This window comes from Phaseolus vulgaris, chromosome 11 (assembly GCF_051622355.1).
Source record: "Phaseolus vulgaris cultivar YP4 chromosome 11, ASM5162235v1, whole genome shotgun sequence".
Taxonomy (NCBI): domain Eukaryota; kingdom Viridiplantae; phylum Streptophyta; class Magnoliopsida; order Fabales; family Fabaceae; genus Phaseolus; species Phaseolus vulgaris.
In genome coordinates this window covers 50720119-50740445 of record NC_143508.1, presented here as the reverse complement: position 1 = coordinate 50740445, position 20327 = coordinate 50720119, and the positions used below count along the sequence as shown (strand labels likewise).

The following is a 20327-nucleotide window of genomic DNA, read 5'->3' as shown; positions in this document are numbered from 1 at the left end:
TTAGATAATATGCAGTCATGAATCATCCAGCATGGAGAATAACTAGCTATTTCTTTTATCAGTAAAGAATAAAATAAATTAAAGGGAACATTTAATGGATGTTGTAACTCTTATATAGATCCAGAAAAATAACATATTCCAGAATACAAATCTCCTACTTTCTATGCCTCTTCCCAGCTTCAAACCAAGCAGCAATCACTCATACAAAAAGAAACAAGAATGAATCAAACTAAGAGTTATTCCTTAATCAATTTCTGCTGCATTTTTGTATTTCTTTCTGCGGCTTTTCATACAGCTTTAGTGCAGGGGATTAAGCTTGGTGAATCATTGACTCCAAAAGAAAAGCCACGGTCACTGCTTAAAACTGCAGCTTGTCCGAGAGCATACTATCAAAGCCTATACTAATGGGCATTGGCTTCTGTTGTTGGTTTCTTCTCTTAACTTTCTTCCAGGATAAGGCTTTGCTCAGCTGCCAAACACAGATCCGAAACCAGTTTTGTCAACTTATCCCCTGCTCCAAAAATAACTAGCTATAGTAACAGGAAAATAAAAATTTATTGATCTTATTGATTTATTTACTTTTAAAACTTGACCTATTTAATCTCACAGTGAACAGATATTGTCCATGAGAATTTGTGACTAACACAAACATGTTCCCTCTTGTCTGAGGCAGGCATTGGAATTTTCTTATTTGTTATGCTCACTATAATAGGAAGGACAGGGAAAAATAAAAAATATCCCATAGTATTGATATATATATAATAAAAGATGCTGAATGATTATAGAATATTCATATCTGTAGTAGTGTTTTATGTCTAAATAACTAAACCACATGAATAAATCTCAATCATTGATAACAATGATCCGTGTGATACTTCCATTTATATTTCAGATAAATTCTTTTTGTAACTATATATTACCTCGGTAAAGTAATAGAGATTGTAAATCAATACTAAAAAGATTCTTGGATCTTTTTGATTTTGGTACTTCCTCTTACACCTTTCTTCCTACTGAAAATGCTGGCTGCTTGGGTTTTAGAAGCGTCATGTTGTCACTCCCTAGCATAACATCAACATCTGACATGGTTGGTCTGTATGTTGCATTTTCTTGAACGCACAACAAAGCAATGTGTTTGCACTTCTCAACTTCACTGCCTTTGAAGTATTAATCCACCATTAAATCCATCAATTCCAAACATTTTCCTTCACACCATGTTCTCCAAGCCTACAAGTATTTGTCATTAATTTGTGAATAATACTGTCATACTTCAGTTAGCTAGTATTGTTGATATTTGGTTAATCAGATCAGAGGGATGACTCACATATAAAATAAGAGTTTGACCATGTTCTGACAGATAGCATCCACAGATATTTTGGGATTCATGTCATGGTTAAATAAAACATTGCTAGATTTGTGATCTCTATGAATTACTCGGAGTCGAGAGTCCTCATGAAGGTATAGAAGACCTCTTGCTATTCCATTGATAATGCTTAATCTTACTTTCCAATCAAGTTGTTTTCTTTTCTCATCATCTGTCGACTCAAGAAGATAAAAGGGAATTGAACATCACAAGCCATTTAGCAAAACACCAAATGCTAAGTATTTTCACATAGGAAAAAAATATGAACAGATAATATAGCATTTTCCCCTTAAAAATATGACTTATAAGTTATAATATGGTATAACTTTAGTTTAGTTTCATGTTATGAAAGGAAAACAATATGTATTAACCTTTTGGGTATTTTTCATAATAATATATATGTACCAGCACGACAACTACCTAATTTCTATTAGAGTGGAAGTTGGGAGTCTTCAATTTGGTTAAAACTAATTTAGTTTCATGTTGTCTATATAACTCCCTCTTCAAAAACATTTTGAGGTCAAATGAAATTTTGTGAAAAACTGAGAGAAAGAACTATTTTTAGATAGTTATAATTCTGAGCTTGAAAATCGAGTTCTTGGAACTTTTTGTTTTTTTGACAATTTTGGAGACCATTTTTAGTTAATCAAGAATTATTATGAGTTAAAAAAATGTACAACCATCGACTTAATGAGAAGTGATAGGTTATTAGGTTTTTTTACACGTAAAATAGGTGTAATTTAAAAAAGTCAATTATTAATGATTAATTGATTAATTGTTTTTATTTATAATCGATTTTTAAACTTAAAAATTTCATTTTAAAAGTATTTATATTTTTATTTCTTCTTTTTCTATATCTTTTTTATTTGTAAATAAAATATCCCTTATATTTTGTTTTTTCTTTTCTATTTTTATTGACTCTTTTTATTTATATTTTTAATCTTTTGTATTTCATGTCATGTTGGTTTATTTCTTAACAAATTAATCTTGAAGGTCCAAAGCATGGTTTAGTGTCACAAAAGTTGAGAATGAGGGTGGCGATATTGTTAATGATATGGATTTTTGAGAATGAAAATAACATTATATCTACAGTTCAAACCACTTCTTCATTCACACCACTTTCAATCTAATCCCAAAAAAACATATACTTCAATGATAGTTACAATTCTTTCTCGAGAAGATTGAATCCAATGGGCTTTCAAAATAAACTATTGGAAAAGATATAAGTGTGAACAAAGAAGGAGGAAACAGAGTGGGTAAGAAAACAACATTACTCAACAACTCAATGAAATCATCACTAGTTCCAACTACAGAGTACAAAATTGGCACCACAACTTTCACAATTCACACCTTCACCATTTTCCATGTTCCCTAAATATAACCATTGTTATTCAACTTCAAAATAGAATATTGATAGTAAGACATTAAAAAGACGAGAAGATGTTGAGTGAAGAAAGTGGTGAACTAGATATTAAAGTATTTGCACTAAATAAGATTGTATTTGAAATGTTAAAAGATAATGTGGAGAATTGGCACCTGATGAAAATGTAGGAATATGAGAATTGGTGTCTTAAGAATTTCCAATTTGTGCTTCATCTTATATGTTTACTGCTTCCATATCAAGCCATACAGTTTTAATGTGAGCAATCTTCTCCCATTCTTCGCGTTTTTCTTTCTTGCATCGTTGTTACTAAGCAACAATTTTTGAAGAGATGAGAGGTGATAGAGACCCCTGTAATTCAGTTTCTTAAGATTTGGACAATCTTTTATGTGTAGCCGAGTAAGGGAGACTGGGAGCAAACCTTCATCCGGAAAACACTCCACATCCTCTTTTTTAATAGACAAGGATTCTATAGAAGGGTTGGTTCCCCAAACCCCCTTCTTTAGTGAGGCAACAACTTTGGAGCAATTCAAGACATGGATGTGTTTTGGATTTAATGGCAGACATCCGTCAGACAACTGCACTTCTGGACAATTATTTATCTTCAGATAATTAAGAGATAAAAGAAGGGCAGACATGCATTTAGGCATTGATTTCAATTTCTCCAATCCTTCAATCAAAAATGTCTCAAGCTGAGGTGCAAATAATCCTTCATCGGAAAATAATTCAAATTTAGAGCATTTTCGAATTCTCAGACTCCTCAAATGATGATGAGGGTGCCCTTGTGATATTATCTGTAGGTTACGACAGTTACCTAAATCAAGCTTGCTGAGTTTTGGGAATAAGTCTAGAGGGAAGTTCGTCAAAGAGTCACAACATTGAATGATATTTAATTCTACAAGGGAATCGTAGCAATGGTTTATGGGAATATTCATGCTTGGACAAGAATCAATACACAAGGATTCAAGAGGAGGATCAGATACAAGGAGTATTGAAACCTTTTGTAAAGTAGTTCCCTTAAATTCGAGGCAGCGCAATTTAGTGAGCTCATACAAAGTCGAGGGCAGCTCCTTCAAAAGGTTGCAATTGTTGAGCTTCAACACTTGCAAGTTATAGAGTGAACATATTGAGTCGAGAAGTCTCTCTATGTATGTGTATGAAAGATCTAATGAACGAAGATGTATAAGATCGACTATAGTGTCAGGCACCTCTTTTACGTTATGACAAGAAGACAAAGATAAGAGTCGTAAGAACTTAAAGTTGGAGATCAATTCTTGTATTGACATTGCACAATTACTAGATATGGACAGAAATGTCCGTAGCCTTTTAGCATCACGTAAACTCCTATACTCATCACATTCAATACGATTCTTTATCATTGAAAAGTGACGGGTAGTCTTTGGTATGCTTCCTGGTCTATCAACACCCAACTTGTAGCACATTTCACCTGAAACATATTTTGCTAAATCATTCAGAAGGTCGTGCATCACAAAGTACATCATGTCTTGTGTAAATGGTAGTAGAAAGTCGTACATCTTGTCCTGTGTAATTGATTGTTGAAAGAATGACCTTGATAATAGATCATTGAAGTATTGTTCACCTACTTCTTTTGGAGACTTATTCTGCTGAGAGCATTGTAGAAAATTTTCAGCCATCCATGATAGAATTAACCTCTCCTTGTCAAACATATATGGTCTTTGGGGAATAACGCACAATAAGCAAAACATCTCTTGAGATGAGAAGGAAGATGGTAATAACTCAACAACAAAGCGGGGATGATTTTACTATTTTCTATCGGTAAGTCCCATATGTTGCTTCTCAGTATACCTTTCCACTCAGCAATAGATGACTTTGACTGTAATAGAGATCCTACCGTTTCAAGGGCCAAAGGCAGTCCTTGGCATTTTTCAGCTATCTTCATTCCAATCTCCTTCAACTCAGAATTCAACTTAGAGTCGTCATCTTGCACTGCATGTTTTGCAAAAACTTGCCAACTGTGATCTTCTTGTAATTGCTTTAGTTGGTGTATATTGTTTGACTCCAAGGTAGAAGCAACTTTGTTACTGCGTGTTGTAACAAGAATTTTACTTCCCCTAGTCCCATATTTAAGAGGAGTTTGCAATGATTTCCATTGGTCTCGATCTTCGTTCCACACATCATCCAGAACGAGGAGAAACTTACTTCCTGCCAAAGATTCTTTCAATCGTCCCTGCACCATTTCTAGGTTTCTACTATCATCAGTTGACTTATGGATTGCCTCAAGAATTGCTCTGGTTAACTTGAAAACATCGAATTCATCAGAAACGCAGACCCAAACTTTGATAGCAAATATATCCTTTATCATTGGGTCGTTGTATACATGTTGAGCAAGTGTGGTCTTACCCATCCCGCCCATACCCATGATAGAAAGTATTGATAGCTGGTTATGATTTCTATTGTCTGATGTCAGCCAATTAAGGATAATTTCTTTGTCCTCATCTCTGCCATAAATAACCTCTTCAACCACCAAAGAGGACGATTCATTTCTTTTTTCTGACACTTTCCTACCCAACCCAGATACATTACCACTAGAAATTTTGAAATCTTGAACAATCTTTTGGTTTAAGAGAGATTCTAGTTCATGTAGGAGTTCTAACATCTCAGATTCAAAACTGCTTACCTTGCTAGCACTGCTCTGGAATTGAGCTTTCAACTGAGTTTTGGAGAATTCATAGTCTATTTGCTCCAACAGATCCTCCGCATCATACAATGCATCTCTGACCTCATGAAGCCATTGTTTGACCAATGAATTAGTGAACTGCTTTTGTTCTGCATCATCAATCACAGCATTGATGTCCATCAGCTTCCTCTTCAACTTTTTCAGCATCCTCACATCGAGCTTTTTCCCACGAAAGTAGTGGAGAAGTTGATGAGAATCGAGCTTGTCAAACAGGAGCTGGAGAACAGCACCAAAAGAGCACCACCAAGTGTTTCAAGGACTGGCATGGTTAGAAAGGAAGTGGCCAAATGAAAGAGAACAAAGGATTGTGAAAGTTGGAGTGAAGGTGAGATTTATTTTCTTCACGATGGATTCACTTCAATTCTTATTTTTTACTCTCTGGACCATACAAATACGATCACGTTGCATAAGTAGTTGTTGAGTTTGGATAATGTTCTGAAAATATCTGAACTCCTTATATTAAATCCAATTTTTCTTTTATTTTGAGAGTGACAGTATTGAATCAGTCATGATTCTATTACTCTAGCTAGCTCAAATTTATTTTGAAAAGTTAAGCATAGTATAAAAATAATAAATCAATAAATATCTTAGATATACTAAAATCAAAATTCCTTATTGATACAGTTAAAGTTATATTAAAATGATGACGGAATTTATTCAAGGAGGATAGAATTTAAAGCATTAATACGATATTTTTTCATTTTAATATATATGTATATATATAATTGAATTTATTCATAAAGTGTAATAAAATGAACAAATTTTAGAAAATAATATAAATTTATCATTTTGACACTGTTTTGTTCAAATCATGAAAGTTGAGTTCTCTGTTAGACGGTACGTCATTAATTTTTTATTTATTTATTTTTGGTTTAGATAAGTTAAGATTAAATGCAATTTTCTCACAATGACCTGCTCTGTTTATTCAGAATTTCCTCCACAACAGATTAAAGGGGTTGCATAAGAAAAACTTGATTATTTCAATGAGGAAGCAAACAAACTTAAAATAAATCAACTGTGAAATGAAAGGGTTAAAACTTGATAATATTAACTAAAAAAACACTTAGTTGAAGTCTTCAAGATATTGTGTATTGCATGTAGGAAATGTGTAAAATTTATGTTCAAGAAAACCAAACTTATAGACTCTTAGATCTTTGCTATAATTGATTATTGTTTCACTCATTTGTGCACTTAATCTATTAGCAGCTGACATAATTGATTATCCTAACAAAGATATATTTGATTTTTTCTTTTCATTTGTTTACATAATAACAGTTTAACTTACTAAGAATGTTCTACTAATAGAAACAAAAGAAGATGAATTTTGGATTGAAACTCATTTACCAGATTCACAATTAAAATTCATTTAACTCACAAGTTGTTCAAACTATATATAACATACCTTCATTGAAGAGAGAGTTTTACCCACACCTATCACCATACCTACTCACATAAATGTTGGAGCCAGCTAATAAACTGATTAATCTCTGAAAATAAATTATGGTTCTCTTTAACAGAAGAAATCACCATATTTAAAATCGATTCATTTATCTAAATAATTGGTTGATTTCACTTAAGAAAACAAAATAATTTTAAATTTTTAAAAAACAATAAATGTTATGTTGTCACTCCCTAGCATAACAACAACATCTGACATGGTTGGTCTGAATGTTGCATTTTCTTGAACGCACAACAAATCAATATGTATGCACTTCTCAACTTCACTGTCTTTGAAGGATTTTTCCAGCATTGGATCCATCAATTCCAAACATTTTCCTTCACACCATGTTCTCCAAGCCTACAAAGTATTTGTCATTAATTTCACTGAAAACAATCCTTGCATAGCGTACTCAGGAGCCATGTATCCCCTAATGCAAAACATTAGAGCTGGAATTTCATTTTTTCAATCATTAAACTCTGAAGTAAGCATTCACAAGTCCTACTGATAAGATATGTTTGGTATAAGTAAAACTCACTAAGTGCCCATTACTCACTTTGTATTTGCTTGTTTTTGTCCAATTTGAAATGCCCTTGCCTATCTAAAAATTTGATATTTTGGGATTCATGTCATGGTCTAATAGAACATTGCTAACTTTGAGATCTCTATGAATTACTCTGAGTCGAAGTCCTCGTGAAGGTATAGAAGAACTCTTGCTATTCCATTGATGCTTAATCTTAGTTTCCAATCATGTTGTTTTCTTTTCTCATCTGTCAACTCAAGAAGATAAAAGGGATTTAAACACCACAAGCCATTTAGCAAAACACCAAGTGCTAAGTATTTGCCTTACACAGGAAAAAAAATACCAATAGATAACTTCCCCCTTGAAAATATGACTTATAAGTTATAACATGGTATAACTTTAATTTAGTTTCATGTTATGAAAGGAAAACAAAATGTATTAAACTTTTTTTTGAGTATTTTGCATAATAATATATGTACCAGAACGACAACTAACTAATTTCTATTAGAGTGTAAGTTGGAAGTTTTTAATTTGGTAAAAATGAGTAAAAGAGCAAGGAGAAAAGATCCACATACGTGTTGTTTATATAACTCTCTATTTGAAAATATTTTGAAGTCGAACAAAATTTTGTGAAAAACTTAGAGAAAGAACTATTTCAGATAATTATAATTCTGAGTTTGAAAACCGAGTTCTTTGAATCCATTTTGAGTTAATGAAGAAGTGTTCCTCAAATTTGATTTTAGTTTAAGTATAATAATTTGGGTGATATATTCTTCCAATATTTTGGTTTTTAGGTAAATTGCAAGTGTTTATGTTAATAGGGTGTTTAACGTATGTTATGTAATAGGGAGTTTTATGCTTTTTTTTTCTTGGTATGGATACTGATGTAATCTGAATATAGTTTACCCTGACTAGTAATAAGATGGTTTTTGTATAAGATTTATGATACCTCTAAAGTGTTTTCTTTTAATTCAATTTTATCTTTTGTCGATAAAAAAATGTAATAGGGTTTTACAAATTTAGTTTGAACTAATTCTTATAGAATGCAAGAAAGGGTTCTTGATATCTTGTAATCTTAATTTGTTGTTGTTAGTGTGAGTTTAAGTGTTCGCCTTGTGAACTTTGTCATGTTATTACTTTCAAGAAGTTGGTTCTAAATTGATGAGAAGACATCATTTGGGAATAGGAATGGCTAGACTCTATTTCTCATTAAGTCGATGGTTGAAAATAGGTTTTTCTGATCAGAAAATTCTTTTTCTTTCGATCTCTATTGAATGATGATTAGGAAAGACAAAGCATCTAAATTGTATTTATCCCTTTTTTTCAACTTTCTACCCTTAAAACTGGCATGTTTTTTACTTAAATCAATTTCTAAAATTGTATATTAAGTAACTGCTACGATGGGTTTTGCCTGTAATAACATATTCAAGAGTGAGACATGAGTAATGAGTAGTGGAAATGAACAATAGACATGTGTTTTTACTCGTAAAATAGGTGTAATTTAAGTTTAAGAATTGTTTCTAAAGTCAATATTAATGATTGGTAATTTATTCTACCTAATTGATTAATTGTTTTTATTTAAAATCGATTGTTTAACTTAAAATTTGATTTTAGAAATATTTATATTTTTTATTTCTTCTTTTTCTAAGTCTTTTTTATTCGTAAATAAAATATGTCTTGTATTTTGTTTTATTTTTCACCTATTTTTACTGATTCTTTTTATTTATATTTTTTGTTTACTGTATTTCATGTATGTTGTTTATTTCTTAACAAATTAACCATAAAGGCCCAAAAACCAAGGTTTAGGGTCAAAAAAGTCGAGAACTCCGAAGGTGGCAATATTGTTAATGATATGGGTATTTGAGAATGAAAATAACATTATATTTAAAGAGATGGATATAGAATCATCTCAAAAGTTCAAACCACTTTTAAAATCTTAAATCACCACACCTCCTCATTCACACATCTTTCGATCTAATTCCACAAAAACATACACTTCAATAATAATTCAATTATTTCAACTTCAAAACAGAATATCGATAATAACATTAAAAAAAGGCAAGAAGTTGATGCAAATATTTGTACTAAATAAGATTGTATTTGAAATGCTTGAAAGATAGTGAGGAGAATTGGCACCTGATGAAAATGTTGTTGGTACATGAGAGCAATCTTTTCCCACTCGTTGTCTTTTGTCTTGCACCGTTGTTTGAGCAACGCACACTCTGTAATGCTAAGTTTTGAAATGGATTCAAGCAGATCCTCCTCTGGCAAGGATTGAAGTATTGGACATTTATAAATAGTCAGTTCCTGAAGAGAGGAAAGGTGACACAGACCCCTATAGTCCAGTTTCTTAAGATTTGGACAATGTAGTATCCATAGCTTACTAAGGGAGATTGGGAGCAAACCTTCCCCTGGAAAACACTCAACATCCACTTTTTGAATAGACAAGAATTCTATGGAAGGGTTGGTTCCCCAAACCCCCTTCTTTAATGAGGTAATAAGTTTGGAGCAATTTAAGAGACTCATTTCTTTTAGATTTGATGGCAAACATCCCTCAGACAACTCCACTCCTGGACAATTATTTATATCCAAACGATAGAGAGATGGAAGGAGAGCGGACATGAGTTTAGGCATTGATTTCAATTTCTCCAATTCTTCAATATGAAATGTCTTTAGCTCAGGTGCAGATAATCCTTCATTGGGAAATGATTCAAATTCACAACATGTTTTAATTGTCAGATACTTCAAATGACGATGAGGGTGTCCCTGTGATATCATTTGCAAGTTATGACATCCATCCAAAATAAGGAGGCCGAGTTTTGGGAACAAGTCTAGAGGGAAGTTAGTGAGAGAGTCACAACATTGAGTGATACGCAAGTCTACAAGAAAGTGGTAGCAATGGTTTATGGGAATATTACTGCCCGGACAAGATCCAATCCACAAGGTTTCTAAAGGTGTATCAGATACGAGGAGCCCTATTATATCAAATGAAGATTTATCCATCTTCACATCTTCAATTTCTACCGCCATAGAAGTCGAAGCCACAACTTGTCCGCACCTATAAATAGATAGCTTTTCTAAATGAGGAAGGTGCTCTGGCAAGTGCCCTTTTAGTTTGGGACAATTATGTACAAAAAGACTTTGAAGACTTGGAAAAACACCTGTCATGCATTTCCATTCTTCCCATTCCTTCATATCAATAAATGTCAACTTTTCCAATGATGCAAATGCAGATGAGCTATTCCCATAAAAATCAACATCTATCCTCACTATCTGATCAAGGCCGTCAATTGTCAACTCCTTGAGAAATGTCAAAAGTCCAAGGGAAGGCAACTGCACGCAATGTTTACAATTCTTCAAAGTTAAGGACACCACATTCAATAGAGATTTATCAGATAACCAACAGGGAAATTGTGTGCCACCATAGCCATAGATAAACAACCGCTCCAAATGTTTGGAAGGTTGCAGATTCTCTAATACTTCTCTTTCTTTTATTGAATCCTCGTTGTTCAGCTGCGAATCCCATTCTAAACATAGCCCCACAACATTTGTTTTATTCTTCAAATCCACTGCTAATGCATCATAGGGATCCACAATATTTTCAAGATTTTGAAATGACAGCTTTCCGTGAAGATCAAGTTGTCCTAGTTGTTGAATACTGACCTCACTACTACTTTTGCGAACCTCAAACCTACACATCCATACTTGAAGATTCTTCAACTTTCCTAAAAGCACTGGAGCCTTTCTCAAAGTAGTTCCGTTAAGTTCAAGACGGCGCAACTTAGTGAGCTCATGCAAAGTCAAGGGCAGCTCCTTCAAAAGGTTACAATAGTTGAGCTTCAACACTTCCAACTTATAGAGTGAACATATTGAGTCGGGAAGTCTCTCTATCTTTGTCAATGAAAGGTCTAATGAACGGAGATGTATAAGATTGGCTATAGTGTCAGGCACCTCTTTTATGTTATGACAATAAGACAAAGATAAGAGTCGTAAGCGCTTAAAGTTGGAGAACAAGTCTTGTATTGACATCCCACAATTCCTAGATGTGAACAGAAATGTTCGTAACCTTTTAGCATCACATAAACTCCTATACTCATCACATTCAACAGGATTCTTTATCGTTGAAAAGTGGCGGGTAGTCTTTGGTACGCTTCCTGGTTTATCAACACCCAACCTGTAGCACATTTCACCAGAAACATATTTTGCTAAATCATTCAGAAGGTCGTGCATCACAAAATGTGTTTGGTTGTTCCAAATGGACTGCTGAAAGAATGACCTTGATAATAGATCATTGAAGTACTGTTCACCTACTTTTTCTGGAGACTTACTTTGATGAGAGCATTGTAGAAAATTTTCAGCCATCCATGAGAAAATTAGGCTCTCTTTATCAAACTTATGGTCTTTGGGGAATAACGCACAATAAGTGAAACATCTCTTGAGATGAGAAGGAAGATGGTAATAGCTTAATAACAAAGCGGGGATGATTTTACTATCTTCTATTGGTAAGTCCCATATGTTGCTTCTCAGTACACCTTCCCACTCTGAAACAGATGACTTTGACTGTAAGAGACCTCCTACCGTTTCAAGGGCCAAAGGCAGTCCTTGACACTTTTCAACTATCTTCATGCCAATCTCCTCCAACACAGAATTCGACTTAGAGTTATCATCTTGAAATGCATGTTTAGCAAAAACTTGCCAACTGTGATCTTTTTCTAATTGCTTTAGTTTGTGAATAGTGTTTGACTCCATGGTAGAAGCAACTTTATTAATGCGTGTTGTGATAAGAATTTTACTTCCCTTAGCACCATATTTAAGTGGAGTTTGCAATGATTTCCATTGATCTCGGTGTTCGTTCCAAACATCATCAAGAACCAAAAGAAACTTCCTTCCTGTCAATGATTCTTTCAATCGTCCCTGAACCATTTCTAAGTTTCTGCTATCATCAGTTGACTTATGAATTGCTTCAAGAATTGCTCTGGTTAACTTGAAAACATCGAATTCATCAGAAACGCAGACCCAGGCTTTGATAGCAAATATATCCTTTGTGATTGGGTGGTTGTATACATGTTGAGCAAGTGTGGTCTTACCCATCCCGCCCATACCCACAACAGAATGTATTGAAAGGTGGTTATGATTTCCATTGTCTGATGTCAGCCAATTAAGAATAATTTGTTTGTCCTCATCTCTGCCATAAATAACCTCTTCAGCCACCAACGACGAGGATTCATTTCTTTTCTCTAACACTTTATTACCCAATTCCGATCCCACACCACTAACATTTTTGAGACCTAGATCATCCTTTTGGTTTAAAAGAGATTCAAGGTCATCTAGGAGTTCTTTCAGCTTGGATTCAAGAATGCGTACCTTGTTAGAACTGGTTTGGTATTGAAGTTGTGACTGAGTTTTGGAGAATTCATAGTCTATTTCATCCAGCAGATCCTCTGTGTCCAGCAACACGTCTCTGACCTCATCAAGCCACGCTTTAACATATGGATTTCTGAACTGCTTTAGTTCTGCATCATCAACCACAGCATTGATGGACACCAACTTCCTCCTCAAATTTTTGAGCAGCTTCTCATCCAGCTTTCTCCCACGAAAGTAGTCCAGAACTTGATGAGAATCCAGCTTGTCAAATAGCACCTGGAGAAGAGCACCAAAAAGAGCACCACCAAGAGTTTCAAGGAGCGGCATGGTTGGAAAGGAAGTGGGGAAATGAAAGAGAAGAAAGGGTTGTGAAAATTGAAAGTGAAGCTTAGTTAGGTGAATGAAGGAGTGAGAAAAGGTAATGAGTGAGGATTTTGTTGGAGATGGATTAACTTGAATAAAGGAGTGATGGAGAGGAAGCAGTAGCTGTTGATGATTATTGCCGACAGCACCATCTGGCTTTTACACTATTTTCTACTAACTTTAGTGAATTACTCTATTTTGGTGGCTTACTTTATGAATAAAGACACCGAATCACTTATTACATCTTACATGATTATTAAATGGGTCCATTTCCCATTTTCTTTATTCTTTTAGCAGAAGTGATTCCTTATTAAGAATGGTTTGGAGTGTAACAACAAATATATTTGATGAATTAAAGGATTCGTTCACAACTTGAAGAATTTTGATTTCTTCCGTATGGTATTTTTGCATCTTTGTTTGTAAACAATGTTGAGAACTTTAAATAGTAATATGTGGTTTGAATCTTTGTCATGTTTCTCAAGTCTGATGAAATTCGCAGTTTGAGACTAGTTTTGAGATTAAGTGACATTGGTTCCTCCTTCTATTAGGTAATATTTAGTGATTGATCATTCAGTATGTGGAATAACTAGCTATACTAAGAGGAAATAAAAAACTTATTAATTTATTTACTTTTAAAACTTGACCTATTTAACCTGTCACTGAGCAGATATTGTCCATAAGAATTTGTGAGGAACACAAATTGGAATTTTCTTATTTGTTATGCTCTCTATGAAAGGAAGGACAGGGAAAAATAAAAAAGATTTTATTAGGGACTGAAGTGATTTAGGTGGTTCAATGATTGAAACTCTGTTTATCTTTCATTCTTAAATCCTAGAAACATGAGTATATTAGTGATGAAACAGTTCTTATTATCTTATTATTATTATTATTCTTATTTAAAATTGTAAAACAGTGTAATAAAATAATATGTTAGTTTATCAATTCTCTATCAGAAAACGAAATAAATAAAACCGTAAACTCGAAACAATGTAATAGTTTTGTAAGAATTACTAAATGTTTTATGAAACAAAATATTTTTGGTCTGTTAAATGTTTAGTTCATCATTTTTTTTTTGAAACATAATGTTTTTAATAATTTGATTTTTAAAATATTATTTTATTAAGAAAAAGTTAAATGACTGAAAATAAATAATTGTGCTCAAGTACTTTCCCTCAGAAGAGGAAGATATTTGTTGGATAAGGATAAGATATTCTTCTTTCATGCTTCTTCATTCGTCTTCATATATATAACAACAGAAACCCATTAGTCTAAAGCAAATACATTGTTTCTAGTCAAATGTTATCATTACTGCAAAAACACTGTTTCTGTTTGATTTGAAATTTGTAAATGACAATTTTATGCTCTTTTATCGTCTTATAAAATGGTGGTGTCACTTTTGAAAATCAATTCAACATGAGGATGATGGTTAACAAGGAAAATGGACGTCTATTGGAAACTGTCATCTATTAGATCACTGTAAAAAAACTTTCAGTTAGCAAGATGATGAAAATAAGTCTCCAACAACTTCAAAGAACCACAATATTTTTCAAAAACTTGTAAGATCAGATATGCTAAAACACTTTTTCAGAGAGAGAGTATTGTTTTGCAAACGTGTATGTAACCATTTTCTAAAACAAGAGTCCTTATTTATAGGAAGTTAAAAGAGATTAGGGTTAAAAGAGCAGATCAGTTAAAAAGGGTAAAGTTAGAAAACTCAACCAACTTGTTGAAAAACACGAGTTAATCTGTTGATTTTACTTAAAGTAAAATAACTAGTCTAATTAAGGTTTTTCTCACATGCTAATAATACAAACTAAAAACTCTCCGAGATGTAACATATTCAAATATAGTTTTCAACATATGACAACAGATAAAAAGCTAAAAATCTGTAAGTGTTTTTAATCAATCATTTTTAAAAATGACGGATTCAAAAACTACAACTTTTCAAATATCAGTTAAAAACTAGTTGCAAAAACTTTTTAACCAGTTAAAAAACTTATAATTAGATTCATCATCTCATAAAGTAACAGATAACTCAGACACAAGACTAAACAACTGGACATACATGGTAGCAAGAAGTCTTCAATAAAGTTTAGGAAGAATTGTCACAACTGTTGGAGATCCCACATCGACTAGGGATTAGAGCCTTTCATTGTACATAAGTGGGTGCAAACCTCAACCTCATGAGCCGGTTTTATAGGGTTGAGTTAGACTTAAAGTCCACTTTGCAATAACAACTTATAGCTCAAGGTCGGAAAGAGAGTTTGTTTGAGGTTTTTGATGGTATATTAGGAGAACTGGGAATGCATCTTAGTGTGGAAAGTGGTTCACCTCATGAAACTGCTAATAAAGACTAGGAGGGGCTTAGCAGAGGCGGGAGGGAGAGTAAAATATAGGTTCTCATAATAATTCAGCAGTAGAAATTTGTATAACCTGAAATCAGTAACAAAGAGAGTTTAAAGGATCTAATACATGATATAGTTACATAGTTAAAAGAACATTATTGAACCATATATCCAGGATAAACACATTCACCAAACATACAGAGAGAGCGTTTATTGGAACACGCATTGAACCTATTGGACACATACAAATTATCAGAATTTTGAAAACAGATTCACGTCACACCAATTGATGTGACTACACATCATATAGTTCAACAATAAAAGAGTGCTACTATGAAAATATCCCATAGTATTGATATATATAATAAAAGAGGCTGAATAATTATAGAATATTCTTATCTGTAGTAGTGTTACATGTCCAAATAACAAACTACATGAGTAAATTTCAATCATTGATAACAATGATCCGTGTGATACTTAAATTTATATTTATGGTAAATACAACTTTAATATGTCACTTTTGAAGAGACAAATTCTTTTTGTAACTACATATTACCTCGGTAAAGTAATAGAGATTGTTACATCAGAACTATAAAGATTCTTGGAACTTTCTGATTTTGGTACTTCCTCTGACACCTTTCTTCCAACTAAAAATGCTGGGTGCTTGGGTTTTGGAAGCGTCATGTTGTCACTCCCTAGCATAACAACAACATCTGACATGGTTGGTCTGTATGTTGCATTTTCTTGAACACACAACAAAGCAATGTGTATGCACTTCTCAACTTCACTGCCTTTGAAGGATTTTTCCAGCATTGGATCCATAAATTCCAAACATTCTCCCTCATTAATTTGTGAATAATACTGTCATACTTCAGTTAGCTAGTATTGTTGATATTTGGTTAATCAGACCAAAGGGATGACTCACATATAAAAGAAGAGTTTGACCATGTTTTGAGAGATAGAATCCGTTGTTCTTTCTCCCACAAATGGTTTCTAGAACTAGAACTCCAAAGCTGAAAACATCAGATTTCACTGAAAACAATCCTTGCATAGCGTACTCAGGAGCCATGTATCCACTAATTCAAAAGAATAGAGCTTTCTTAATTTTTCTTGTTCAAGTATATAACAAGGAATTTCATTTTTTCAATCATTAAACTCTGAACTATGCATTCACAAGTCCTATTTATAAGATATGTTTTGCATAAGTAAAACTCACTAAGTGCCCATTACTCGCTTTGTATTTCCTTGGTTTTGTCTAATTTCAAATGCTCTTGCTAATCCAAAATCTGATATTTTGGGATTCATGTCATGGTCTAATAGAACATTGCTAGCTTTGAGATCTCTATGAATTACTCTGAGTCGAGAGTCCTCATGAAGATATAGAAGGCCTCTTGCTATTCCATTGATAATGCGTAATCTTAGTTTCCAATCAAGTTGTTTTCTTTTCTCATCGTCTGTCAACTCAAGAAGATAAAAGGGATTTGAACATCACAGGCCATTTAGCAAAAAACCAAATGCTATGTATTTGCAATGAAGCATTGAAGCAGTCTGAAAACATACCAAACAGGTGAAAGTACAGACTTGCGTTTGGCATATACTCGTATACAAGTATCTTTTCATTTTCCTCCAAGCAGCATCCAAAGAGTCTTACAAGGTTGCGATGTTGCAATTTAGCTATAGACATTACTTCATTATTGAACTCCTCTGAGCCTTGTCCAGAAAATTTTGACAGCCTTTTGACTGCTATTTGTCTTCCATCAGGTAGAATTCCCTGATAAAAGTTTGGGATAAAAATATCATATAGAAAGATGGAAGCAATAAAGAATATATTTCATAAATTCAAACAATGAAAACCTTGTAAACGGAGCCAAATCCACCTTCCCCCAATTTAGATGCTTCTGAAAAGTTATCAGTACTCTGCAGAACTGTGATTAATGGGATTATAGGCAGGTCAGTGTTCAATGTTTCCTCAGTTTGAATTTTATGAAATGATGATAGCCGAATCCCATCTACAATAGCCATATATGAGTAGGAGAAATAAGCTATAACACAAATTATGGCATTTGTGATTGCAGGAAATTATCTTTTCTACCTCTTCTTCTGTTCCAAAAGAAATATACACCCAAACATAGTAGAGTTATTGACCCCATCACAGAGAAGCTGATGATCAAGATTTTTGACCTCTTGTTAACTCCATCTTTATCTGCCACAACATAAAAAAAACAATTTTTTAAACTAGAAATAAAAAAAAATCCAAAAGTACTATTATCATATTCAGATTCAGATTCACCTGTTTCAGGAAGGTAGAACATATAGTCATCATACTTTATCATACAAGTTCCAGACCAAATGGACCATCCTAATTTTTGCTCATAAAATTTGGGAACTTCTGCTAACATGGCCTCCAAACACTCTCTGCACCCACCATTTGTGAGATCTCTACTGCATTGCACGAAGCCATACCTTTCTTGTGTGAAACTCAAATTGAAGCCATCCATGTAGTACAACTTGTTGGTCTCCACAGTTGCTTTTCTGATCAAGCCTCTCATAAAATCCTCACCTTTCTTAGTCTCTTCCTTGTTGTAAATGTTTTTTGTTCCAACAGCATGCCATGTTGGGTATGTAAGAATTTTCCCAAAGAAGTTCTCATTTGAGTACCTCAGAATGCAGAAATCATACATCACTGTAGCAGACACCCTATTGGGGCAGTGCTGACGAACTTCTCTGGCAGCATTAGAGACACAGAATTGACAAAAGTATCCAACCACATTACCACGGCAATTGTAGAGGCCATACACAGTGGAGCTGTTTCCTATGCTGGTGTAGTTGTAACCTTTGCTTGTGGCTGCATCTGAGGACATCCATGAGAGGATTCTCTCAAGATTGGTTTGGTATGCAGTGGTGAGAGATTCTTGGGTGCTGTTTTGGCAGTAACTTCCCTGGTAAATGGGTGTTTGTGCCTGTGTATAACTCAAACAACTGAAACTCAAACATAACAAGAAACCAAAGCACATTGATCTCACAGTTAGAAACCATGGTGCATGCATATATGGACTTTCTTAAGTTATTCTCTCAGAAGATGAAATAAAAACTTGCAGTTTCTGTCAACATGATTTATATTTACAACTCCACTCACTGCACACAAATTCTTAAGGTATAGAAATATCTGAGTTGAAAAGCAATTATGTCCACACATATCCAGATATACCATTTGAAATGTAGTTTTCTTTGTTTACCACATCCTATGTAGTTTTCATGTTTCTGCATCGATCGTGTTCATATATCCCTATTAGTCAAAAAGTGAATACATTGCTTCTAACCAAATGCTGAAAGTCATTGACACAAATTATAAGAGAACTTCTAACACGACAATCACTAAAAAAATATTTGAAAACTTTGAAAAATATGTACTATGGCTTAAAACTATACAAGATCATCATTTACATTACCCTAAACAAGAACACTGTATGAACATGAGGAGGTGAAAACGAACAAGAAAAAACAACATTGTTCACATTTACGAAGCATTTTCACTAAAGATGTTTTAAAATGGATTTGGAAATGAATTTTAGAATGTCTAATTCAAAATTAGTTTTTAATTATTTCAAAATATTCTATGATCAATTTTATATTTGAATTTTAATGTTTTTTAAATAAATTTTAAATGTTTATTTGGAAAACATAAAGCTTAAAATCTTCTCAAATACTTTATGCAAAAACCTTTTCAAATACTTTTTTTGAGCATTCTCAATTATTTTCTTTAGATATAGGTTGACAAAATTGTACCTTCCATTTATGGGTTCGATTCAGATTATTTTCAATATATCAATCAATTATTTATATTAATAATAATTAGGGTTATTTTTATAATATTATTGAATGGGTTTTCTTCTTACTTTTTCCTCGATGTTGACTAAAAACTCATTGCTAACATTGACAAAAGAAAGTTTAGTTAATATTATTTTAAGGTTTTTAGTCAACATTAGAAAATAAACTGTAGTAATTAATTAATAAATAACAATGTCGGTGGTTTTGATTATAAAAAAAATAACTATTGACAAACATCAATCAAAAAATAATTCTTATAGATGTTAATTGCAAATATCTAGTTCACATATGTCAAAATAATTCTTAATAATATACATAAAAAATAATTCTTATTAACATCAATAACAAAATATAATTAAAAAGTAATGTTCCTATTAGACAGAAAATTTAAAATATTGATTAAAAAGTAAACTTGATTTACATTGTCTAAAAAATAATTTTAATTAATATTGGTTGAAAAAAAGTTTTAATATTATTTTAGAATAAACTTAATTGAAATAAATTTAAAAAATGTGTGACATAAAAAAAAATTAACATTGATCAAGAAAATCCTAACTAACATTAGTTGGAATACATTAACAAAAAAATAACATGGATAACATGGATGATGTCATGTTAAAAGATAAACATGATTAACTTTAATAGGAAAGAAATCTTTGTAAACATTTTTCCAAAGACATGTTTAAATCATGACACTCAAACTTTGAACAAGTCATCAAAGTTTTAGTTTTAAGTCAAATTGACTTTTTGACCAAAATTAAAAAAAGAGATGAAAAATAGATAAATTTGATAGTGTACAAAATTTAAATTCTTTCATTTTTAAAGTGAAATTTAAAATTCTTTAATTTTAAATAATTATAATAAATTTTTACAACATCAATTTTTTAAAATTCTTATCCTAATAATATATTTTATTATAAATCATTAAATTCATATAAAAAAAATATTTTCTTAAAAATTTCATATACGCACTCTTATCTGATCTAATGCATTGCGGAAAGTTTTA

At 32.7% G+C, this 20327-nt stretch overlaps 2 protein-coding genes across 6 annotated transcripts; both read right to left on the bottom strand.

Moving 5' to 3' along the window:
- Positions 1-97: 97 nt before the first annotated feature.
- Positions 98-18642, bottom strand: LOC137829269 (G-type lectin S-receptor-like serine/threonine-protein kinase At1g11410). Of its 3 annotated transcripts, none has more exons than XM_068636086.2 (6): positions 17784-18642; positions 17586-17696; positions 17348-17502; positions 17054-17264; positions 16710-16947; positions 15805-16569 (listed from the first exon to the last, which is right to left on the bottom strand). In XM_068636086.2, the coding sequence occupies exons 1-6, from the start codon at positions 18538-18540 to the stop codon at positions 16365-16367; spliced, it is 1677 nt and encodes a 558-aa protein (XP_068492187.2). In that variant the 5' UTR covers positions 18541-18642; the 3' UTR covers positions 15805-16364. The 3 variants fall into 3 exon arrangements, 2 of the variants coding, with proteins under 2 accessions (XP_068492187.2, XP_090153544.1); XM_090297418.1 differs by having other exon boundaries at positions 15876-16354; positions 16419-16569; positions 17348-17696; positions 17784-18631; XR_016517434.1 differs by lacking the exons at positions 15805-16569; positions 16710-16947; positions 17054-17264; ... (1 more) ...; positions 17586-17696; positions 17784-18642 and adding exons at positions 98-469; positions 921-1224; positions 1322-1532; positions 2897-4404.
- LOC150023364 (putative disease resistance RPP13-like protein 1) lies at positions 6990-13376 on the bottom strand. 3 transcript variants are annotated; one of them, XR_016517429.1, is made up of 3 exons: positions 9558-13356; positions 7455-7668; positions 6990-7328 (listed from the first exon to the last, which is right to left on the bottom strand). XR_016517429.1 is itself a non-coding variant. In XM_090297411.1 (2 exons), the coding sequence occupies exons 1-2, from the start codon at positions 13110-13112 to the stop codon at positions 7061-7063; spliced, it is 3753 nt and encodes a 1250-aa protein (XP_090153537.1). In that variant the 5' UTR covers positions 13113-13376; the 3' UTR covers positions 6990-7060. The 3 variants fall into 3 exon arrangements, 1 of the variants encoding a protein (XP_090153537.1); XR_016517430.1 differs by having other exon boundaries at positions 6990-7258; positions 9558-13294; XM_090297411.1 differs by lacking the exon at positions 7455-7668 and having other exon boundaries at positions 6990-7258; positions 9558-13376.
- Positions 18643-20327: the final 1685 nt, after the last annotated feature.